The sequence below is a fragment of the Terrapene carolina genome, unplaced genomic scaffold, assembly GCF_002925995.2.
Source record: "Terrapene carolina triunguis isolate 2854851 unplaced genomic scaffold, T_m_triunguis-2.0 Scaffold96, whole genome shotgun sequence".
NCBI classification, from domain to species: Eukaryota; Metazoa; Chordata; order Testudines; family Emydidae; genus Terrapene; species Terrapene triunguis.
The window spans coordinates 44,048,592-44,067,960 of NW_020664447.1; the positions used below are offsets into that span (position 1 = coordinate 44,048,592).

The 19,369-nt window shown below is 43.0% G+C and overlaps 2 protein-coding genes across 2 annotated transcripts in view; one reads left to right on the forward strand and one right to left on the reverse strand.

The window, feature by feature from the left end:
• The first annotated feature begins 9,395 nt into the window (after positions 1–9,395).
• SRP14 (signal recognition particle 14) lies at positions 9,396–12,973 on the forward strand. The gene is made up of 5 exons (XM_024195610.3): positions 9,396–9,445; positions 10,353–10,425; positions 11,005–11,117; positions 11,857–11,889; positions 12,297–12,973. The coding sequence occupies exons 1-5, from the start codon at positions 9,422–9,424 to the stop codon at positions 12,384–12,386; spliced, it is 333 nt and encodes a 110-aa protein (XP_024051378.1). The 5' UTR covers positions 9,396–9,421; the 3' UTR covers positions 12,387–12,973.
• A 3,519-nt stretch (positions 12,974–16,492) lies between these two features.
• EIF2AK4 (eukaryotic translation initiation factor 2 alpha kinase 4) overlaps positions 16,493–19,369 on the reverse strand; it is a 73,718-nt gene continuing 70,841 nt past the window's right edge. Inside the window, exons 38-39 of the mRNA XM_026651208.2 lie at positions 18,581–18,699; positions 16,493–16,836 (exon numbers count right to left, since the gene is read on the reverse strand). Of these exons, the coding sequence (XP_026506993.1) occupies positions 16,779–16,836; positions 18,581–18,699 (177 nt within the window). The 3' untranslated portion in view covers positions 16,493–16,778. The remainder of the gene's footprint in view (positions 16,837–18,580; positions 18,700–19,369) is intronic.

Here is a 19,369-nt window from a genome sequence, read left to right on the forward strand (position 1 = left end):
GGGCTGGGGCAGGGGTGCAGGTTCCAGCTGGGGATGCAGGCTCTGGGATGGGGCTGGGGATGAGGAGTTCGGGGTGTAGGAGGGTGCTCTGGGCTGGGATCAAGGGGTTTGGAGAGCAGGAGGGGGATCAGGGCTGGGGCAGGGGATTGGGGCGGGAGCGAGAGGCTCGGGGGTGCAGGCTCCGAGCGGTGCTTACCTCAAGCGGCTCCCAGAAGCAGTGGCATGTCCCTTCTCTGGCTCCTACGTAGAGGCACGGCCCGGCGGCTCTGAACGCTGCCCCATCCGCAGGCACTGCACCTGCAGCTCCCATTGGAGCGCGTAAGAGCCTGAGTGGGGCCATGCGGCTGCTTCTGGGAGCCGCATGGTGCGGCCCCTGACCCTGCCCCAGCTGGAGTGCCTGAGTGGGGCAAGCCCCAGACCTCTCTCCCCAGTGGGAGCTTGCAGGCCAGCTTAAAATGGCTCACGGGCCGTAGTTTGCCTACCCCTGGGTTAGGGTATATGACCTTAGTGCTGATGATACATACCTATTACCTTGGCAAACTGTCAGTCAATTTCTGTTTAAAATTTAATAGCCTCTCCCATTTGTAAAGACATTAACTGGCATTCTTGCCATAGTATTTCTTCTCTACTAATTTTCTGGCATATAACTCTTCTGTAGCTACTTCAGGGTTAATTGTCTTTTGCTCAAGGAGTCTGTTAGATGTTGACACTAAAAAGTTTTTCCTTCTGCCCATTAGTCTCTGAACTGGTGATCTTAATAAAGCTGTGAGTTGTGTTGCAATATGCTAACAATGCTAATTATAGACCCCCTTGAACATGTTGGGGTTTTGTTGTTGTTATCAAGTTCTTTGCATCTGTACTAACTTTTCCGCTAACCTGTTGGACTGTGCATAGTTAGGGCTTGACCGTGGTGTGCTGAATGATAGATCAAAGAGAACTGCCAAAATGAACCACTTGTGAATTGTGGGCCATTATCTGTTATTAACTCATGTAGAGTCCCATGGTGAGAAAACTGTAATTTACAATATGTTATTACATTGTTGCTCAACGTGGTATGAAACAGCTCAATTGAGGGGGAAAAAAAAAAAAAGAGTGGTAGTCCACTAATGAGATAATCTTTTCCATGTAATGCAAATAGATCTTTGCCGATGTTTGACCAAAGGTGATCAAAAATTTAATTTAGTTCTAGTACACCTCTACCCCAATATAACGCTGTCCTTGGGAGCCAAAAAATCTTACCGCATTATAGGTGAAACTGCGTTATATTGAACTTGCTTTGATCCGCCGGAGTGTGCAGCCCTGCCCCCCCGGAGCACTGCTTTACCGTGTTCTATCCGAATTTGTGTTATATCGGGGTAGAGGTGTAGTTCTTTCACATTCTGTTTCCTGCCTCTGAGACTATCATAGAAGCATAGAGTATTGGGGTTGGAAGCGACCTCAGGAGGTCTACTATTGCATGTACCAGTGTAGATGATTTAACCTTTTTGGGTCCTCTTCAATATTGCCAGCTTCCAGGAAAACCACTGCTATTGCAACCATTTATTCCAGTTCTCTGCCAGTTTTCCTTCAAGATTCAATGATTCAGGTGGCTTCACTGCCTCTTAGGCAATCTGCAGAGAGACTGCAACTGATAATAGGTGCTGAAAAAGATCAATTCTCCAATATTTATTGACCCATAACTAGGGCCCTACCAAATTCACAGTCCATTTTGGTCAATATCACGGTCATAGGATTTTAAAAATTGTAAATTTCATGATTTCATTTTAGTTTTCTTCTGACACTATGTATAAAGGGTAACAACCAGGAGTGCTGATAAGAGACTTATCTTTATTGCCTCACCCCAGTCACATGACATGGATCAGGGTTACAAAAGGACAATACTCCTGTCACATGCCAATATCCACTGAATCCTGTTGGTACTGGTACAGCTCCTACCTGTTGTCTTGGGGGCGGGGGGCATGTCTCCCTTTCCCTCCACCATTTTTACAGGCTGTCTCCAATTCAGTCACTGCAGTGTTTTTCCATTACTCTCTCCCTCTGTAATCTTTGATGTCCCCTTGTTCTGGAAGCTGCAACATTTCTCCCTGTGGTTTTTCTCTCTCTCTCATCCCTCCCATCTGGGGTTTTTTCGTTTCTTCCCCATCTAGGGTTATCTTTCTTTTCCTTGTCTCTGGATCTCACTGTTTCTTCCTTTCTCCCCATGCCCCTTGGTTGTTCCCCGCTTGTGTTCGTCCTTCCTGTCTCTCTAACTCCCCTCAGGGAAGTTGCTTTCTTTGCTTAAGGTTGATGGGGTCTGGTAACACTCTGAGGTTCCACTGAAACACTTAGAGCAGTGGTTCTCAACCTTTCCAGACTACTGTATCCCTTTCAGGAGTCTGCTTTGTCTTGCATACCCCCAAGTTTCACCTGACTTAAAAATTACTTGCTTACAAAATCAAACATAAAAATACAAAAGTGTCACAGCGCACTATTACTGACAAATTGCTCACTTTCTCATTTTTACCATATAATTATAAAATAAATCAATTGGAATATAAATATTGTACTTACATTCAGTGTTTACACTGAACAGTATAAAACAGTCATTGTTTGTATCAAATTTTAGCTTTGTACTGACTTTGCTAGTGCTTTTTATGTAGCCCGTTGCAAAACTAGGTAAATATCTAGATGAGTTGATGTACCCCCTGGAAGACCTCTGCGTACCCCCAGTGGTACACGTACCCCTGTTTGAGAACCACTGACTTAGTGTAGGGGCAGCAAGGGAGCAGAAAGGCAAACTCTGGAAGCTACAGCAGTGGCTCCTTGTGGCAGAATGAGAGAATTGTAGGCAAAAAAATCCCTTCTATGGTGCTCATATCATCTGAGCATTCCATAAACATTAATGAATTTACCTTCAAAACAACCCCATGAAGAAGGGAAGTATAATAATCTCCATTTTATAAGTAGGGGCACTGATAGTTATCTTCCCAGTACCTGACTTGTCCAAAGTCATAAACCTCAGGGATAGACTTCAGATCTCCTAAATCCCAGTGCAATGCTTTGGCCAAAAGACCATTCTTAATCTCTGTTACCAGGCCTGTATGGAAATGAGCTTCTCTTTTCTCCCAGTGTCCATGATCACGGAAGTTTCCAAAGGGATATATATTGTAATTGCTGTGTTTTTTCCATTTCTGTTCTTCTGTTTCATCAGTACATGCAGTATGCAACAACTGTACAATTTTCCATGGACCTGCACTACAAATCTGAGAGCACTGTTGCACCTTTTCCCATGTTATTCATTATGCATGGAACGAGCTCCCCATAAAAGTCCATCAAGCTATAACAGTGACCCCCTTCAAATTCCTGGTTGAAACTCTCCTCTGTCTCTTACAATGAATTCTATGAATGTCTCTTACAATGGTTAGGCATCTGAGGTGCTGTGACTGCTGCTTATCAGGTTGACCAGCTGTGTCACTATTTCCTTGTGCTCCCTCTGTCTGTTTTCTCTTGTCTTATACTTAGAGTGTAAGCTCTTTACGGCAGGGGCCATCACTTTGTTATATATTTGTACAGTGTCTAGCACCATGAGAAAACAATGCCATTGACAGAAGAGCTCAGTAATGGAACAGAAAGTTTGTTTGTGTCAATGGCAAATACATGGCATAGTTTCCTGTTTCCATGGGAGTTCGGCAAGGATGTGTCCTGTCACCATCGTTGTTCAATATTGGCATTGATTGGTTGATGAATAAGCTCAAGAAGGCAGCTGTCAGTGGTACTGAGCTGAATACCTTTATGCTTTGACATTTCAAATATGAAATATGTCAATGATATTGTCTAATTGGCTCAGTTTGGTGCATCGCTGTAGCTGATAACCAGTCTGGTTCAGCAAGAACCAGCATGATTTGGTCCAGATAAAATTAAGTCCCTCACCATTACCATCAAGCAGCTTCTAACTCCAAATTACAACCAGTGTAGCATTAACCTGTCTGGATGGGATATTGAGCAGGTGGCAACTGTCAAATACTTGGGAAGCATCATAGACAGTCATGGAGGATGCTCAAAAGATGTGGCTGCTCATTTAGCAGTAGCTGCTGCCATGTTTCAGGCCCTTCTGTGGCCTCTGTGGTGATATTGTGGTATCAAGCTTGCTACAAAGCTGTGGCTCTATTAGAACCACAGTTATACCAACTTTACTGTACCTCAGTGAAACCTGGGTGCTGAGGAAAGCTGAAGAGTACCAGATTTATGCTTCTGTTTGTGATTCGTGTTATCTTCATCAGCTGCTCCATGTTAAATGGCAGGACAAGATCAGCAATGAGTAACTGTGTAACTGAACTCACCAACCACCTCCATCAGCACTGATTCGGTTTCAGTGGCTTTCTGCGTATGGACTCGTTATTAGGATGAAAGATCAATGAAATATGAAGTGTGTTCAGTTTACTAAGGCATGCTGCTATGCAGTCAGTGATCACATGGTCACCAAAAGCTTAGGTAGTGCTGTAAGATTGCAAATGCCAGGTGTAGACTGAACATCCAGCCAGATTGCCTTAAAGACCTAGCTAGAGATCAATCCAGGTGGCACTCGATCTGCAAGGAGGCTACATCCCTTTGGAATTTGCCATGATGATAATAACAACACAATGGGGCTTTGGCCAGTACTACTACTACTGCTAATGATTATGATGTTGATGTCCCATTAGAAAACCTGTACTCAGAAGACTTAGAAAATATTTTTTCCTTCTGGTAAATATAACAATTGAAAAGAGACTGGGTCGGGGGACCCTTCAACATCAGAAATCTGTGAAAGAGTGGCTGAATTACCTTGAAACCAGCAGCATAAATGAGTGAATCGTATAATGTGGTAGATTTCGTCTGAGCCTTGCCACTGCTGTGATCTCTTGTCTCTCTCATATATTTCTTTACTTGTACTTCAGGCCCACACTGTTGATCTTAGTTTGTCTGTGCAGTCATAGCACCCTCTACTGCCTCTTAGGCAATCTGCAGACAGACTGCAACTGCTAATAGGTGCTGAAAAAGATCAATTCTCCAATATTTATTGACCTATAACTAGGGTCCTACCAAATTCACATTCCATTTTGGTCAATTTCGCGGTCATAGGATTTTAAAAATAGTAAATTTCATGATTTCAGCTATTTAAATCTGAAATTTCACAGTGTTGTTATTGTAGGGGGCCTGACCCAAAAAGAAGTTGGGGAGAGAGGGGTCGCAAGGCTATTTTTGTGTGTGTGTGTGGGTTTCGGTACTGCTACCCTTACTTCTGTGCTGCTGATGGCGGCAGTGCTGCCTTCAGAGCCGTGCAGCTGGAGAGTGGTGGCTGCTGGTCTGGAGCCCAGCTCTGAAGGCAGTGCCACTGCCAGCAGCAGCGCAGAAGAAAGGATGGTATGGTATGGTATTGCCACCCTTATTTCCAGGCTGCTGCCTGAAGAGCTGGGCCCTCAGTCAGCAACTGCCACTTTCTGGATGCCCAGCTCTGAAGGCAGCGCAGAAGTAAGGGTGGCAATACTGCAACCCTCCCCCCTCCTAAAATAACCTTGTGACCCTCCTGCAACTCCCTATTGGGTCAGGACCCCCAATTTGAGAAACACTGGTCTCCCCTGTGAAATCTGTATAGTATAGGGTAAAAACACACAAAAGACCAGATTTCACGTGGGCGGGGAGGGCGACCAGATTTCAGAGTCTGTGACGTGTTTTTCATGGCCATGAATTTAGTAGGGCCCTACCTATAACTCTAAGGCACTGTTGTGTAATTTTTTTCTCATGCGAACAGCTTGGATTGTTTTACCATTAAAAAATTAGGTGCTGACCCTAGAGGAAACTTCATCTCTGGGTGTGGGACTGTACACTCAGAGGCTTATCCATCTACTGAGCTAAAATATTTGGCATGCTTCTTTTGTCATGCATTGGTGAAGAATTATTTCTTCAATATCCATTCTGTCAGGCCTGTGAAGACCAAAAGACAAAGTTTGTCAGTTTCCGAGCTTTGTTAGAAATATGAAAAAGCACTAGATCAAATTTCACTTGCTGCAGAGAACCCTACAATTATAGCTGAACCAATGTAGGACTGACAGGAAATTTCCACTCTTCAGAATTTTGACCTTAGTCAAGAACTACAAGTATTATGGATGGAAAGTGCCCTTTCTCTCCACCCTAATACACTTTGTTTTCACTTAGCCATTTATTGTACAAGGCTAAGAGTCTTACCCTTTTTATATTCTGAAGTTACATTTGTCATTCCCTGAAACTATAACCAGTCATTCTCAGACATAACCCAAAATCCTTTCCATAGCACTTGAGAGAAAGTGTCATATCGGGCAGGATTTTATGTCCTTTAGTAGCAATTAGCATTAGGTGGAGCACATGGCTTGTGGGGGGAAACTGAGGGAACTGGGCTTGTTTGGTTTGCAGAGAAGACTGAGGGGGGATTGGTGGCAGCCTTCGGCTACCTGAGGGAGGGGGTTCCTGGGAGGATGGATCTGGGCTGTTCTCAGTAGTGGTGGAGCGGAGGTCTCGGATTGCGGTGGGGGAAGTCTGGGTTGGATGTTGGGAGGAACTGTTTCACTGGGAGGGTGGTGGAGCACTGGAGTGGGTTGCCTGCAGAGGTGGTGGGGTCTCCATCCTTGGAGGTTTTTGGGGCCTGGTGTGACAAAGCCCTGGCTGGGATGATTTAGTTGGGGTTGGTCCTGATTTGAGCAGGGGGTTTGATTAGATGACATCCCGAGGTCTCTTCCAACCCCTAATCTTCTATGATTCTTCTAGGAACTTGGCAAATCTACTTCAATATAATTGAAACAGGGAATAAGAGCTGGTTCATGACCCACCATCCCTATAGACTACTTCTAGGAATTCCCTTGGGAACACACTTTATGAATAATTTTCATAAGTAACACCATAGTATTCTCCTGCAAAGAGTGTAATAAACATATGAATGCTTGTTTGTTGTAGCTGTGTTGGTCCCAGGATATTACAGGGACAAGGTAGCTTGAAAACTTCTCTTTCACCAACAGAAGTTGGTCCAAGATATTAACTCACCTACCTTGACTCTCTAATGTGAATGTCTTATGTACTGGTCCATTCAGGAAGCTCTTTTTGATTAAACATTTATATGGAGAGTTCAGACTGGAAAGGGAAATGGGTGCTGGCAGTGGGCTCAGTGGAGAGCAGGGTTAGGAAAAACAGCATTGTGAGTAAGGCACAGAGAGGATTAAAATTGGAAATGAAAAAGATAAGTGGTATTCTTCAAGTTCCTGAATAAATCAAGTTCTGCTCACTTGAGAAGCCAGAATGAGATGCCACCATCGTTATTGGCACTGATCCTCTCATATTGTAAGTATGAGCACACTTGATCTACTGGGCTCTAGTCTGAACTGCCCTTCAGTGCAAAAATGCACCCAAGCCTTCTGCTAGGCTCCTTGCGCTTGGCTTAGCTCCCTTCACTGGAGAAAAAAATAAGTGGGGATAACTTGTGAATTCACCACCCTCTTGTGGTGCCAATGAGAGGTCACTCACAATACATTATGCAAACCTTTGTAACATGATCATCCCTTTCCTTTCTTACATGTCTTCATTAGCAGTAGAATAGTTAACAATGCTGACATTTATATTATCGTTATTGGGCTCTGAGTAAACATCTCATGGAAATGAAGTGGGGCAGTTCACACTTCTCAGAGCTTTTGTTTCAGGAGGTTTGCAAACTCACATAGCACTTCATTAGTTACACTTGACTCATGTAATCATTCTGAATGTGTTCTCCTCCCGACCATAAGAGCCATCCATGTCCCCCTTTGTCTCCCAACTCAAACCGTGAGTTCTGGACTGGGAATCAGGAGATCTACGTTCAATTCCCAGCTCACCACAGACTTGCTGAGTGATGCTAGCCATATCCCTCATCTCCTCTGTGCCTCAGCTTCCCCATTTGTCAAATGGGAATAATAATGGTTCCCTACATCAGAGGAGTGTTAGAAGGCTAAACTCCCTGGACATTTATATGGATGCTGAGAATCGCCATTTAATTTAGTAAAGCTTATTAAAAAAATGTGGGAAGGATACAATCCTTTATGCTTCAGGATATAACCCACCTCCACTTTATAGGGCTTAGAAACTTTCAGTAGGAAGAGGTTATGACATAACTCAGGGGTGGGCCAACTACAGCCCATGGGCCACATCTGGCCCATCAGCCGATTTAATCCAGCCCTTGAGCTTCCACTGGGAAGCAGGGTGTGGGGCTTGCCCCGCTCCTGTGCTCCAGCCGGGGAGTTGGGTGTGTGGCTGCGCCGTCTATGTGTGCGTGCCACGGCTCCGCGCTGCTCCCGGAAGCAGTGGCATGTCCCCCTTCCAGCTCCATCGTTTAGTGGCAGCCAGGGGGCTCTACACGCTGCCCCCACCCCAAGCGCAGCCTGCGGACAGAGCAGTGCGCAGAGCTGTCTGGCTGCGCCTCTGCATAGGACCCGGAGGGAGGACAAACTGCTGCTTTCAGGAGCTACTTGAGGTAAGTGCCTTCTGGAGCCTGCACCCCGAGCCCCTCCTGCGCCCCAACCCACTGCCCCAGTCCTGATTCCCCTCCTGCCCTCCAAACCCCTTGGTCCCAGCCTGGAGTACGCTCCTACACCCCAAATCCCTCATCCCCAGCCCCACCCGAGAGCCATCACTTCCAGATGTAGCCCTTACCCCCCCGCCTGGAGTCTCTTCCTGCATCCTGAACTCCTCATTTCTGGCCCCACCCCAGAGCCTGCACCCCCAGCCAGAGCCCTCACCCCCTTCTGCACCCCAACCCCAATTTTGTGAGCATTCATGGCCTGCCATGTAATTTCCATTCCCAGCTGTGTCCCTCGGGCCAAAAAGTTTGCCCACCCCTCTCATAACTGCTTATTTCCTGCACCCTTCGCTGAAGCATCTGGTATTGTAGAGTTGCCAATTTTGGTTGGCTGTATTCCTGGAGATTTCATCACATGACATAATCTTTAATTAAAGATTAATCTTAAATCCAGGAGACTCCAGGCCAATCCTGGAGGGTTGGCAACCCCAGGGCCAGCTGCCCGAGCCGTGGCACTGTTGGGTGGATACCAGGACGCTGCCTGCAGATCAACGGGCCAGCCGGGCAGCCCTGCCCCTGCAGCGCCCACTGTGCCCGCCCCGCCCGAGACCGCTCACCGGGAGGGGCGAGCAGGCAGGGCCGGAGGGGGCGCGCACACGGCGGCTCCCCAGGACCCCCGACCCCAGCCGGGCTGACAGGGAGACGCCCGGGGCCGAGGCTGCAGCGTCCCGGGACAGACTCAGGCGGGACCCGTAGCACAGTCCCCCGGCCCCAGGCGCTCTCAGGCTGCGCGCGGGGGTCGGCAGGGAGCAGCTGCCCCGCCCCGCGCTTCATGGTGCGAGCTCGGAGCGACTCTTCCGCTTCCGGGGCAGGCGGCGGCGGGTCGGCGCGATGGTGCTGCTGGAGAGCGAGCAGGTGCGGGCCCGGCCGCGCGGGGCTGCCCCCGGCCCATCCCGCTCCATGGGCCCCAGGCCGGCGGGGGCTGCCGGGCGCCCCTTCGGCCTCTGTCCGGAGCGGAGCCGCTCCCGTGCGGCATGTACGGGTCCCCGCGGGGCCGGGCCGCTCAGTGCCCACTTGGACACACTCCTCGGGGCAAGGTGTCCCCTGCCCATAAACCCCAGGGGCCGGCAAGGCCCCGGGCCTCGCCTACGAGCCCGGGGCTTCGGCTGCGGCTAGTCAGTCTGGTTGCAGGCAGCGGTTGCTTGAAAGGGACCTTGGCCAGCTGAAGAACAGTAGCGCTGCGGCGGACCGGCTCTTAGTGACCCTTTCACCACCTGCGGGGTTGGTTCCCCCTGGCATTGCGCTCAGCAGGGACCAGTGACAGACACCGTGGGGTCGGCCTGACTTTCAGGTTCTCTCATCCCAGCAAAGTGCTGCTCTGCTTGATTTGCAAACGCTCAAGAAAGTGTCTAAATCAAGCTGAAGTGTCTTCCTCTGATTTTAAAAATATAAACTGTTATAAAAGAACATAGTAATGATAATACGGATGCTACTAACTTCTAGATTTTACAAAACATTGTTGATAAAAACAGTGTTCCCATCAGGGCTACTTTAAATAGCTTAGCTCCCTCTGTCTTTTGGGTGAAGGAAGTTATATAAATACTTTCTTCATACAACACCTGCACTGGTTTAATCCATGCAAATTCTGTGTATATGTTGCTGGGAAGCATTGTGTTGTAAGAATGCTACTTTAATGAGACATCTGCCGTTAATTACATTGAGAATGGCAATATTTGCTACCTAGCAGAAAACTTCCATGTCTATTGCCCTCCTCCCTCCCCCGTGGTCTTAACCAGAGATGGGTCTCTTCTTTCATTTACAGTTCTTGACAGAACTAACAAGGCTTTTTCAAAAATGCAGAACCTCAGGGAGTGTTTACATAACACTGAAAAAATGTAAGTATCAGTGCCTTTATATTGGATTAAAGGAACACTGTCGGTTTAAATCAAAGTTCTCCTGTTCCTAATACTCTTATCATTAAATAAGAGTTTAAAAAATCCAGGTGAAGCGATTTATGCTCTTTGTGTACTGTTTGCATTTCTCTCAGCTTAGGCAAAGAAAAGTCAAGTCGTTTCACTTTCAAATTGTTAGTGATGCACTGTTTGAAATTTAAACATTGCAATGAAATGTTGAACAGCTCTCATTGGAACTTTTTAAAAGAGATATTATGGAAATTTTATTTCTCAGATTTATAAATGCTGTAGAGAGGAGGTGAACTGGGCCAGCAAAATAGCTCACTATCCGTTCCTGAGGGGAGGCATATGCTGCATAGCTTCAGGGTATAACCTGTGCAGAAAAATCTTTGATATGGTGTCTTGGATTCCAAATTGCTTTACAAGCTAGTGGTATACAGGTTGGTGGTGGTGGTGGTGGTGGTTGGCATCCTCTTGATGCACTGAGAGTTTGGAAAAATTTATCTGTTTCAATAAAATCTGGATAAACAGATTATGACATGCCTTTGGTTTTCAACACAGATGATGGTCGAACAAAACCCATTCCACGTAAGGGCCATGTGGAAGGTTTTGAGCCAGCGGACAATAAATGTCTTCTGAGAGCAACGGATGGGAAGAAGAAGATTAGCACAGTGGTAAGTAGCAAATCTGGGTCAGAGAGAGCGTGCAAACTAGTTTGTTCCTGAAATAATTGCCTGCATCATTCAGGCTGAAGGCCAACTTTAGCTCATGTAGCATTGTCTGGAATTTTTACATGTGGTGAATAAACCATCAGTGTCAGGTCTGAGAGCAGTCACAGCTTGGGCATATGAAGATAGCATGGGCATTTGGATGCTGGCGATATGGGGCTCAGTGTTCCTGAGAGAGTTTGAATGTGCTGTGGGAGAACTTGAATGAATGTCACAAATGAATGAAAAGGAATCTGAAGAGAGTACATTATGTTGAAAAACTAGCCAGGATAATTTAGTCTGTAATCTAGTCAGAAGTGGAAGGCACTGGAATAAGCAGATGTAATTGGCTTGGGACTTTACACTGAGGATTGTTCACTGTTTGAAAGTTTGTAGATTTGGAGAGGAAATGCTGCCCTTTTACTAAGAGGTGACTTAAATTGGTGGTGGTAGGAGAGGGAAATAGTCCTCCAAAAAACTAGATCTGTTACCAAGAGTACTTTCCTGTTACCCCTCCACATGTGGTCTCTGAACCTATTTTGATGCCAACTCTTCATGAGATTGAATGTGATCACTTGATCAGACATAAGTGCTGCTAGGTGGGACCTAGTGTTTAACTGACAGGAAAATGTCTATTGAAATTTTTAGTCCTAGGATAAAATGTTTCCAGTATTTTATGCTTAACACCCGAATTTGCTTTTCACAGGTAAGCTCAAAGGAAGTAAATAAATTCCAGATGGTAAGTTTCCTATGTTCTCTCTCTTCTTCTCTTTTTGTTCTTCTGTATTGTAAGGAGGAATATTCAATAATTTAAGATAAGCCATGGAAAGCTACAAATCATTCTCCCATCCCTAAATGGATGGGTTGGTTAAATACTTAAAGTTATAGGACAGATGCTTCCAAATCTTGATATGTATATGGTCTCTCCATTTGCATGAAATTCTCCAAAGCATCTTATTTAACTCTTGTGTCATTGTGGGGAAGAAAAGGGTGGTTTCCTGATGAGTTTGAACATTCTGTAAAAAGGAGCTATGTGGAAATATAGGTTATCTAAAATGGAGATTTTGTATAATTTTTATTTTTGACTCCAGTGCACTGCCTCTGAGTATTTGGTCTATCTTAAAGATGCTTATTTCATGATTGCAGGCCTATTCCAACCTGTTGAGAGCTAACATGGATGGCCTGAAGAAGAAAGACAAGAAAAGCAAAAATAAGAAAAGTAAAGCAACCCAGTGATGGAACAGAATGTCTTTCCATCACTGCAAGACTTGCATTCTAGCCTTCAAAGTCCATTTTTTCCTAAGTCAACGCTTTCTTTTGGCAGTAGAATACTGAGATGTGAATAGTACCTTCACTTAAATAAAATGAAAATAAAAGGTGGTTTCTGTAGATTATTTGGCAGGAATATTCACAGGATTAGACTGAAACCTCTTCACTCTCAGCTGCTGTGTTTTGTTACACAGGATAGTCAGTGTAAACTGTTTTGGGGGATGCAGTGGGTGGTCACAAGGGCAAAGTAAGAATAGATCTTTAGTGAATGAAAGCCTAATTCTGTAGATAAGCCCCATGTAAACTAAGTAAGGAAGTTGAGAATTAGTGGGAACATTGACTTTTTTCTGTTTTAGCTTCTAGAAGTGGTTGGAGGTTAAGAGGTCAAGACCAAAAAAAGCAAGTCCTAGAGCTTCACGTTACAATTGCAATGACTGTTTTAGTAAAAGTCTCATTATTGGGTGCTGCTTACTTTGAATGGTTATATTGCTACCACTCTGAAAATTGTAAATATAGTAGTATTTGCTTGTTCTTATTAAACAATCAGAAATGCATTTGGTTGAAATGACTACTGTAATTGTATTGGTCTTTAGTGAATTAGTCTGATCATATACTAGTCCATGTTTACAGTGGGGATCCAAGCCAGTCACACAGGTCTTGTACTACTTACAAGTAGTGATACAGGCATTAGAACCCCTCCTCCTGCACATACATAGTGACCTTTTGTACTTGTATAAATAAGTATGGAATTTTCTTGTAGCATTCTGAGTTGTCTATAATTTCTGTTCTAAAAAACTAGTGGCCCCTCCCCTGGAGTAAGTGGAAGGTAATTCCTCTGGACACTCTTTGCTGAAGGTAAAGTTTGATAGCAGCATGTAGGAGGGTCATACTAAGGCTAGCTATGTAATAAAGGGCCAGAGAGACTGCAGCACTGGAAAGTTCACTTGAGTACAGGACTAAGATGGCATACCATACCGTAAGCAGCTTAAATAAAGGCACTGTATACCTGTGTAGTCAAACCAAATGCTGTACTTGTGCTAGGGTCAATGAAACTCTCAGAATGGGGAAAGCTGCTGGACGTTTGAGTGGCAGAAACCCCTGCCCTTCCCTCCCCCCCAAACAAAAGACAAAGTTAAGCAATCCTGTAAATAAAGTTGTACCCTTAATTATAAGGGGGACTGGGATGAAGGTCTATATTATCATACCACTTAGGAGCCCCAGTTGTGGACCAGGATCAAGGTCTGGTAGGCACAATGCAAACTAAGAATACAGTCCCTACCCCAAAGAGCTTAGGATTGCCTAAACCTTTCCATCCTAAGATCCTGTTCTCACTTAACATTGCTAACCTTTTGGGCTTGAATTTTCCATGTTGGGGTTCTCCTTGGGCTGTCATGGTTTTTTTTTTGGTGGGGAAAGTTACAGCTAACAGTTTAGCTGTTTCTGAAACTGTGGTTTAGGAAAGATTCTTAGTTTCTCAGTGGAACAGTTTTAGCACCTCCATAGTGTGGAGTAAGGACTTGAAACTTTGCAGGTGGTGGGGATCAGAGAGGTGTCTTACGTTGTCCTGGAGAAATTCCACCCAACCTTGATTGTGTTATAGTAGGGCTGTCAAGCGATTAATCGTGCTGTTAATAATAGAAAAGCATTTATTTAAATAGTTTTGGATGTTTTCTAAATTTTCAACTATATTGATTTCACTTACAACAGAGAATACAAACTGTATGGTGCTCATTTTATATTTGTTTTTGATTACAAATATTTGCACTGTAAAAAAACATAGTATTTTTCAATTCACCTAATAGAAGTACTGTAGTGCAATCTCTATCATGAAAGTTAACTTACAAATGTAGAATTGGGAACAAAAAAAAAACCCGCATTCAAAAATGTAAAACTTCAGAGCCTACAAGTCCACCCTGTCCTACTTCTTGTTCAGCCAATCACTAAGACAAACAGGTTTGTTTACATTTGCAGGAGATAATGCTGTCCGCTTCTTGTTTACAATGTCACCTGAAAGTGAGACCAGACATTCACATGGCACAGTTGTAGCTGGCGTCGCAAGATATTTATGTGCCAGATGCACTAAAGATTCATATGTCCCATCATGCTTTAATCATCATTCCAGAGGACATGCGGCCATGCTGATGATGGGTTCTGCTGGATAACAATCCAAAGCAGTGCAGACTGATGCATGTTCATTTTCATCATCTGAGTGAGATGCCATCAGCAGAAGGTTGATTTTCTTTTTTGGTGGTTTGGGTTCTGTAGTTTCTGCATTGGAGTGTTGCTCTTTTAAGACTTCTGAAAGCATGCTCCACGCCTTGTCGTCCTCAAATTTTCAAAGGTACTTCAGATTCTTAAAGCTTCGGTTGAGTGCTGTAGCTATCTTTAGAAATGTCACATTGGTACCTTCTTTGCATTTTGTCAAATCTACAGTGAAAGCATTCTTAAAATGATCAACATGTGTTGAGTCATCATCAGAGACAGCTATAACATGAAATATATGGCAGAATGAGGGTAAAATAGAGCAGGAGACATACAATTCTCCCCCCAAGGAGTTCAGTCACAAATTTAATTAATGCATTATTTTTTTAACAAGCATCATCAGCATGGAAGCATGTCCTCTGGAATTGTGACTGAAGCATGAAGGGGTATACGAATGTTTAGTATCACTGGCATGTAAATACCTTGCAATGGTGGCTACAAAAGTGCCATGCGAACACCTCGTCTCACATTCGGTTGATGTAAATAAGAAACGGGCAGCATTATTTCCCGTAAATGTAAACAAACTTGTTTGTCTTAGCGACTGGCTGAACAAGAAGTAAGACTGAGTGGACTTGTAGGCTCAAGTTTTACATTGTTTTATTTTTGAATGCAGTTATTTTTTTGTTCCCAATTCTACATTTGTAAGCTCAACTTTCATGATAGAGATTGTACTTGTATTAGGTGAATTGAAAAATACTATTGTTCAGTGCAAATATATATAGAATACAAGGTGTACAGGGCTCACTTTATATTTTTGTTGTAACTGAAATAAATATATTTGAAAATGTAGAAAAACATCCACAATATTCAATACATTTCAATTGGTATTTTATTCTTTAACAGTGCAATTAAAACTCCGATTAATTGTGATTCATTTTTTTCAGTTAATTGTCTGAGTTAACTGTGGTTATAAGCCTCTAACAATCAACATTGGACATGCTTAGAGGCATGTTAGCAAAATTCCCTAAATATGCTGCTATCTGTACTGAGTATGCTCTGAGCCAAGACTTTCCCTGAAATTGGTCCTTCCTGCAGCCAGATCTCAGAGCTGAGAGAAGAGGCTGTCACTGCGGCCATATAAAGGAAGAGCAATGACAGCAGAGTGGAAATGGTGGGTCTGTAACTATTAGAAAACTCCCCTCTAGATGCACAAGGGGGGGTAAGTTAAGGTTGCTGGGGCATCTTAAGTCCACTTATACCTTTACTTTTAAAAATCATTCCTAAAATGCACTCCCTCTCCCCCATGATTTTATTGCTTTTCTCTCTGTACTTAAGCTGTTGGGACACAATAGTATTTATTTTCAAAGCAAACCTGTCCTCCATTCCAAAAAGATCTGTTTTATATTAGTTTTGTAAAATTCATTCCTACTGATTCTTGCTCCTCCACCATCTGCAGCTGGCTTACACAGGAAGTGAATGTTATATAAGGGGATTGTAAGACCCCTTATTTTAAGATCACAGTTGAGTAAGAACATTCATGGGGTTTTTATCCCGTATACTGATGATTAATGCCATACATATTTGAAAAACACTGGCTACCTACTTAAAATAGCTTTTTTTAAAAGAAATTTAGTTATAGTACTATTCAGTAGGCTGCAGCATTAACTGATGTTCTAAGGCAGCTGCAAGTTATAGACATTCTGGAACAGCTCTGCAATTCTTTTGCTGAGTCAGTTGCACTTTCCCATCCACTTTCCTTACTTAACACTGATTATTGTGCAAGCAAATACTATTACAAGAAAAGTTTTAGAAGTGTAAGGTACAGTGTCTTTCAGTAATCTGACTGTGCATTAAGAAACATGACCATTTAACATTTATTTTGAACTTTTTTATGACACTTTTAATACGTTTTACATATAAAAATGCAAAGTATGAAGCTGGCCACTACACACTAAAAAAATAAAGGCAGTAATTGCCTGAGTCTCTTTATCTCACAGCTTACTGAAATTTCATGAAGTATATATTCCTATATCAGAAAAGTCATAATGAATGTGCAACAATTATTTCACATTATTTGATTAATGGTTTTGGTTCCAGATTATGTATCTTTTGGTAGAGTCACATGCTATTTAAGCATCCCACCAACAGAATTTAGAACTAAAACAGAATTTTGTAGTAGTCATCTCGATAAGAGTACAGGATAAGCACAGGAATTCTGTAGAGGAAAAAGGACAGTGTTAGAATTTACCTTCAAGAGAACAGAGTAAGTCAGTGATCATTCTAAACCCTCCAAAAATAGTAATTTCTAGAGACAGGAGAATTCAGAGGCCATAATTTACTCTAAGACCCTAAGAGATTAGAGATAAGAAAGATCTTATTGTACATCATTAGTCAATCCTGCTGTAAATGCAGGCTTGTTCTAAATAATTTTTCTTGTATTATGTCCACTTATTTTAAAAGGATCCAAGTAATGGTATTTCTACAATTTCCCTGAACAGACGTCACTGTCAAAGCTTTTCCTAAAATTTAGCCTACATTTTTACTCCTAATTTCAACCCTTTCCTCATTATACCTCTTTTTGCTACCCTAAATAACAATTATCTCTACACTCAACTTTAATATACTTAAGTTTCTTTTCTGATAAGGTTCTGCCTCAAATTTATTTTTTTCTCCTCATATAAAGTAGAGGTTGAGTGTGGAAGTGTTATCTAAACAACTAAAAAAAGTTAACAGAAGATCCTCTGGAAGTCTCCTACTAAAGGAGAGAGTGCAGTCACTGGGTTTTAGTATTCAAAGCTTTACAAGCTGTTGAGGAATACTGGAATTTGTCTGAGCTGTTAATGCATGATTAGTGTCTGTGTCATTGTCTTCTAAAGTGTTTGATATCTTCAGTACTGAAAGGCACTATTATTAGAAAGCCAAATTCTAGTCTCATTGAATGGTTCACCAAAGTTAACTGAATACTGCTCTCATGTTGGAGGGGGAAGAGTGGCTCTCAACAAAATGCACAGAAAGTTAAATATTAACTTTGAAATATTCAATTTTTAAGAGAATGAAATGGTCAATGAAAAGTTAAACCAGGCATTTTGAGTTCTAAATTATTTTCTTCATCTACACATTTATTTTCTGCATTTATGCTGAGGGTATTTTATGCTATGTTTTACTATATATCAATGGAAAGAGTTTGTTTAAAAGGTCCTTAACCTTTTCACCTATGCCAAATACCCGCAGCTTCCACCAAAATCAGTGGGAACCATGGATACTGAACAGTCCTGAAGTCCAAGTCTTTGTGTCAGAAGGGAAATTCTGCACAGCTGACATAAGAGAACAAAGATTCCCAGCTGTCAGAACCCACATCTGTCCAAATCTGTTACTAGTTATGCTGCCAAATGTGTAAATTACCCAGAGAGGAAAATGTGATGATTAAATGTTGACTAACATCTCCCTGTCAAGAATTTACATGTCCCACAGCTCAGTTACTTATTTATAGTTATATAAACTGTGGTGTTTAGGTTTCAGCGTGGTAGCCATGGTAGCCATATCAGCAAAAAGAACGAGGAGTACTTGTGGCACCTTAGAGACTAACAAATTTATTTGAGCATAAGCGTTCGTGGGCTAAAGCCCCACTTCATCAGACCCACGAACGCTTATGCTCAAATAAATTCGTTAGTCTCTAAGATGCCACAAGTACTCCTCGTTCTTTTTGTGGTGTTTAGATGAATGTTAGGTCACACCTTAAGACTATAAAAATGGGGACAAGAGGACCAGTCACGTGTGTTCAACCTAAGATAAACAGGAGTAATTTTAGGAAATATTTATATGGAGTAAGACACTTTTCAAGAAGGTGCATTCTTTGCCTTTCTCTAGAGAAAATTTACAGCAGCTTATTTACCACAGTTCAAATGTGTGGAACAGCTCAATTGTTGCAGCACCTACAGTAGTATAACAAATATCTTTACCTCTTTTCCATTTTGATATTGTAAATTTCATCACAAACGGCTTGTAGGTATCTCTGCTTTGGCAATCGTGACATCAGTTGTTTTACAGTCGTGTAAAAGGCTTGTTCATCTCCATCATACTGTAAGGAAAAAGGACGAGGAATTTTCGTATATATTACATTTCATTATGAATGAAAAAAAATAGTGTCGCTGAGGGGAGGGTTCACTTTTCTGAAGGTCATGCAGACAGACTAGCAATACTCTATTTCTTAACCTGCCAAAGCACTAGCTTCTTGAAACAAAATGCACAAAACTGCATGTACAACTTGACTCTGTTATAGCAGAGATCTTTGTAAGGAGGCTGCTGGTGATCAGCTTCTCCCCTCCTACAGTACAACAGCAGCAGCATCATGCTGTGAAGGCTGGAGTGGCCCACTTTTCCTCTACAGAGTTATCACCATTGTAGAAACACTTGATTCTCCTGTCCCACCCCTGTTCTTTCACATGTACATGCACCAGATCATTCTTTGGTCCCCTCTGCCACAGGATGGGGTTTTTCCCTGAACGGATATAAAAGCCACCCCTTTCCCTCCCACTGCTTCAGAGTCTCCTGACTTGTAGGGGAAGTCCACAGTACCATAATACATCCTCAGCTCAACTTCCCAACAGCATTGAGAAATGGGGATGGGTTTTTGCTTATTGACTCAATTCCTCATCTTATGCTGTTTGGGTCATCCTCCCTCACTAAGAACTCCATCACACACCTTTGCTGCGGTGTACTCCCTTGCTGCAGCAGAACAAAACTCGCAT

Coding starts and splice junctions, on each gene's coding strand:
- SRP14 (XM_024195610.3), top strand. CDS start 9,422: ATGGTGCTGCTGGAGAGCGAGCAG. Junction 9,446..10,352: donor TGCTGCTGGAGAGCGAGCAG/GTGCGGGCCCGG, acceptor TTTCATTTACAG/TTCTTGACAGAACTAACAAG. Junction 10,426..11,004: donor TTACATAACACTGAAAAAAT/GTAAGTATCAGT, acceptor TTTTCAACACAG/ATGATGGTCGAACAAAACCC.